We start from the raw sequence: 5702 nt of genomic DNA, 5'->3' as shown, positions 1-5702 counted from the left end.
ATTGGTTGAGGTGGTGTAAGTGGTCATGATCATCTAATTGGTTGAGGTGGTGTAAGTGGTCATGATCATCTGATTGGTTGAGGTGGTGTAAGTGGTCATGATCATCTGATTGGTTGAGATGGTGTAAGTGGTGATTTCAATGAACTTTTATCTTTGTGCCTAACATTTACTCCTCTTGATGGACTCGTCAACATTTTATAGACAAGTCCAAGAAGTGGAAGACTAAATATCACTGTTCCCACACAATGTAATCTTGGAAGTCCAAAGAATCTCATTCTCCTTATGTTTAGACGTTTAGATTTCAAGTTTTTCTACTGTTTATATGTCCCGAAAATAAGGTATACACTCGTCATTCTTTCATATTAAATTCATTATCATAATCTCATTTGTTGTTATTATATTTTAGTCATAGGGATTATTTTACATTGTTAGCTTAGTGTATAGATTCAAAATTACCCAGCTCTTCTATGCTGGAGATTGTGAGATGTTATTGGGATTACACCGAAACTGTCGTTAAGAACGAGGGTTCTCAACTGATAAAATAATGTGGTAAGGAAGAATGTAAGAATAATATATTCAGTTAGCTACAATCATTACCAGGTTGAACTTTAATTACGATTTGTATGGGTAGCTTGATATTAATTAATAAAAATTATAAAATTCTTCGAGTAAAAATTGGTTATATTCAAAATTAAAACTTTAAATGATTCGGCTTAACATCAATAGGTGCTGTTTACGTAATAATGTATTAATAACGAAAAAAGTCGAAATAATTGTTACTAATTTTGATTTTTCGTAGTTTATTTTTCCGCGCTTTTATTGCACAAACATTCAAAATTAGGTTTTTCACGGAGTCCACACATGGCTTCAAAAAAAAAAAAAAAAAAGTAAACATTTACTACGAGCACGTGATGTTTTTCTTGAACTAACACATTCTTGTCACCGATTACAGCACGGCGGAACGAGCCTACTGACATCCAATGTGCCGGGTAACTCGAGCTTAACTCGTGACCCTATATTTTTGGCAACGAAGCATTTCTGGCGTTTGAACTTTTAGCATTAAATTCGAAAACTTGACTTTTGTTCCAAAATGATGCGTTTCAATTGTCTCACAGTTTTATGAATTTTTTTTAGTTTTCACACAAGAAAATCAATATTCGTTAAAAAAGTTTACACAAATTGGTAGAATAACAATCGAATTAATATTAGAAAAGAAACAAAAATTAAACGTCTGTTTTTTTTTCTTTCTGTCTGCATACGAGATGGCAGAAAAATGTTTTATATTGTATTATATTGCGTATCAGGCAGATTTCTACGGTGCATATCTATACATCAATATTAAAGATATTGTTGTCTGTACAAAAATGGCGACGCTGGTAATATGAATTTGAAAATAATAAAATCCTTATCGTTTAACCAGCAAAATAATCAAATAAGAATAATATATTAAAGTCTTCTTAAATTAATAAAGCTGCTTGCGTAAGTAGAAATATTATATGTATGAATAAAATCTAAACAAAGAACGAAAAAAAACAAGAACTACTTTTTAAAGCGTACTTTCACCAACAACGAACATTTTGATTACGTTTTAATAGATTTATTTCAAATCATACCTGTATCTTTCGTCGTCGGACATTATTGATTACTGTAGTAGATTCCTAAAAACAAGACAGACAGACAGAGGGAAATCATCAATATGCTGAAACTACAAACGTAAGGCTTACATTAATTAATTACTACATACGTTCCACGAGCTTTATAGAATTAATTAATTAACTTGAACCACTGAGTTAATCCATTTTTGAATACTGTAACCCAACAATATACACTGTGAAAACATGTGTAAATCGCTATCCAATTCCCGAAATCTAACTCGTGGAGTAAATATATTTATAAACCCTCCAGTGGCACAGTGGTATGTTTGCGGGCTTATAACGCTAGAAACCGGGTTTCGATACCTGTGGTGGGCATTGTGTAGCTTTGTTCGAACAATATTTATATGTTATATACTTTAATGTTTAACTCAGCAACTAGAGAGTTTCTGTGAAAACACAGGATATTCGTATTGATAGCGCTATCGCACGTGAGCTGGACCAAACTGAAAAGAAGACACTTTTAACGCTGACGTATAATTTATGTTATTTCTCAACATGATAAAGAACATGATAGAGTGTAGATAAAACATATATTTTTGTTCAGTATGTTCAAACAAAGTTGTGGTTTCGAAGTATGATGTTTTTTTTTTTTACTTTTTCAGAAACGGGATTTGGTTTTTGCTTAAGCGGATTTTTTTAATTATTTGGGTGCTCTAGCTGACTGACTAATAAATATGGACACATAAACACAAAACTAAGTTTTTATTTTATTAGTTTTAAAAATAATGCTGGACCAGACTGGCCTAGTAGTTAACGTGTCGGGCTGCGGACCTGAGATTCAAGGTTAGAACCGATTATATGCCGATGAAAACGCACCGCACCTTAAGCAGCGGGTGCGTTATTAGAGTGATATTCGATCCTGCTATTAGGTTAAAAATAACCGCATTAGCGGCGGGTGCTGGTGATTGTTGCCATCTCTCTGGTAGCAGTTCTAAATTAGGGACGGCTATGCCGAAACCTGGTCCACACGACTAGTCTGTTCAGTGCATGTGTCACATTAGATTGTTGAAAATACTATTAATAAATTCATCTTTTGAGAACCTTTTCCTGTAACTTCAGAATTCTAACCCTTTGTTATGAAGTAGAAGACTTACAAGTTAATATCAGATTACTTCTCAAGCTTTGTTGTAAAGTTAAAGAAGTTTATTGCGCTTTGTTTGAGATCAGAGGAAGATAACAATTTAAAGCTTAAAAGTTTATATCAAACTATTTTTTACGTTTAATTATAATTCTTTGGTTTGGATGTTCATGCAAAGCTACCTTAAGATTATCTACGCTAACCATCCCTGATACCTTAAGATTATCTACGCTAACCATCCCTGATACCTCTAGATTATCTACGCTAACCATCCCCGATACCTTAAGGTTATCTACACTAACCATCCCTGATACCTTAAGATTATCTACACTAACCATCCCTGATACCTTAAGATTATCTACACTAACCATCCCTGATACCTTAAGATTATCTACACTAACCATCCCTGATACCTTAAGGTTACCTACGCTAACCATCCCTGATACCTTAAGATTATCTACGCTAACCATCCCTGATTTGCACTGATAGATCAGAGAGAAGGCAAACCAGTCAACAGCACTCACTCCCAACTTTTGGTATTTTCTAATCGAACATTGGGATATGATTGCCACTCTTATAACGCACCTCCGGCCCCAACGTGCAGATCGCAGTTGTGCGGCAACGAGACGCAAACTTAGAACCTTCGGCTCCACTTAATTATCAGTTTGAATCCTGATTGTAGGACAATATCATCTCGTGTTTTGGTCGACAAATCCAGAATTCTCATCAGTGTAGGAAAGTATATTATTTATAATATAATAACTAAAATCATTACAGTTGGTCTCTTTACTAAAGTCGCAGCAAATGATCCACAGAGGTCAAACTTCCAATTATATGTGCATGTAAGTAGGTGTGTGAGAGTGAAGGGAGCCCACCACTCCCCCCTCAACAAAACGGAGAATATTACCTCGGTATTGTCATACCTAGTAACGGCCCTGGTTGCTTGATCTAGTCTTAGTGATGCTATATGTCACAATTCTCTTTCTTCATTGTATGCATGTTCATATATCAATTAATCTGGTTTCCTTAAAACACAAACAATCCGCTCTATCTAAAATTATCCATCTATTAGTCAATTTGTAAAAGAGTTAATCGCACCGATATACAGGTTAGACAGTAGTAAAAATAAAGTCATTTTTCTTCTTGTCATCCAACTGACTGGCGTGGTTTGAATTGTGACTGACATGACGCTAGATGTTACGGATTAGATTACGCAGGTTTTTGAGCTGGGTTACGTTTAGTTAGTTACGAAGAAGAAACTGTTTTAAATGATCACTTGCAATAATGATTTGTTTATCACATTAGGCTATCTGCAGTGTCCACTGCGGGGAATGGAAACCTCGGATTCTAGCGTTGTAAGTCCGGGGAACCAACTTAAATAACAAACAACGAGAAAGAAGGAGTATCAGTTTAAAACTATCCGTTTAATTAATCATTTTTAAACGAAAAAAAATAAACTTTTCATGGATTTTCTACTATTTTCCATTTTTAAAAACACTGATGTCTGTCTGTACCATAAATATTCACTTCTAGTTACATTTGACATGTCCTTAAACGAAAAATGTTATAATTTATATCAGAGTAAAACATTACAAATAAACATATCCATAGCCCGAAAAATGTGTCAGTGGTCAACTGATTACAAATCAGATTTTAGTTATCTAATCTGTTTGTACTGGCTATTCAAACATGTCATAAACCTTGTGTTTTCCCAAGATAACTGTTAAATCCAGTTAATCGGTCAGTGTGTACACCGAACAACAAAAATGGACAGTAGCTTATTCGAAACTTGTTACTGATTAAACAAACAAACAGAATTAACTTTTATTACTTTAATCACATACTGTCTAAATTTATATATATCGATTATTTATGACCATTAACTAAGCCTAAAGTATAATATGCTAAGAACATAGGCTAGAAATTGGCCAATAATACTAAGAAAGCGGTAAACGAATCCGGTAAAAGCAGTACGTCAAAATCAGTGAGATTAACTTGTAAACTATATACGTTATTTATTATATATATATATGTTAACAGAACGTTTTTAATACCCTTAACAACGATAACATAGAAAACTTCGAAACTAAGTTCTGAAAGAGAAGTCCACACGTTTAACGTTATAAATAGTACGAAGACAAAAAACGCATCACGTATAACGATATTTAAAATTAACTGTCACACTTGACACTCTGCAATTAACCAAGTAATTATTAAAATATTTCACATAAACAGACCTACTAAACGGAAGTGTCCTGACTACAAGTGGTTCCTGTGGTGGTGGTGACAAGTTAATGAATGCTTGCTTCACGCCTAGCTTCAGAGATGGGCAGGTTAACCTAACCAAAAACCTACAGACACTCTGCTTGAAATGACCAAGCTTTTGGTTTGAACCTTGCACTAATGGTAGTTCAGCACGCCCGTATATCCCAGCCCGCTCTTCAAGTTTATATTTAGATTAGTCTACATAAGCCCAAATGTAAATGATACCGGCTGAAATTTAAACAGCTATCGCGTTCCGGATTGGCCCACGCGCGTAACAGGAAGTTAACGGTACACCCTCACATTTAGTGTGGTTAAGACGGTTTCGTTTTCACCCACCCCGTGAAAGAAGCGTCAAAATGTCACTGAAAGCTAGGAAACGGGAAAGCAACGTGTTGTACACCGTCTGTTCTGCAGGAATTCTACCCTGTGTGGAAACCATATTAGGCCTCCACGTAACTCAAGTATCTAGGAAACAGCCGCTTTATCCACTGTGATAAAGTTTTGAATGATAATTTTCAAAAGTCATCGAGTTATTGTAAACGTTGCTTATCTGATAATGGCAATAAATGACTTTTAGAAACTGGTACAAATGGTTCCATCTGTTTATATTGCACAAAACCAACGTGAAAAACACCCACCGAATTAAAGCTACCTGTCACCTTTCTGTTGCGTGTATTAGGTTAGAACTGACTGAATCGTTTAAA

At 34.8% G+C, this 5702-nt stretch overlaps 1 protein-coding gene across 1 annotated transcript in view; it reads right to left on the bottom strand.

Moving 5' to 3' along the window:
- Positions 1-5209, bottom strand: part of LOC106474726 (troponin T, skeletal muscle-like) — a 26506-nt gene extending 21297 nt beyond the window's left edge. Inside the window, exons 1-2 of the mRNA XM_013935417.2 lie at positions 4975-5209; positions 1614-1658 (exon numbers count right to left, since the gene is read on the bottom strand). Of these exons, the coding sequence (XP_013790871.1) occupies positions 1614-1636 (23 nt within the window). The 5' untranslated portion in view covers positions 1637-1658; positions 4975-5209. The remainder of the gene's footprint in view (positions 1-1613; positions 1659-4974) is intronic.
- Positions 5210-5702: the final 493 nt, after the last annotated feature.

Source organism: Limulus polyphemus, unplaced genomic scaffold (genome assembly GCF_000517525.1).
Source record: "Limulus polyphemus unplaced genomic scaffold, Limulus_polyphemus-2.1.2 Scaffold7608, whole genome shotgun sequence".
In the NCBI taxonomy this organism is placed as follows: domain Eukaryota; kingdom Metazoa; phylum Arthropoda; class Merostomata; order Xiphosura; family Limulidae; genus Limulus; species Limulus polyphemus.
Note: the sequence above shows the minus strand (reverse complement) of the source record. Positions and strands in the feature narration are given on the sequence as shown.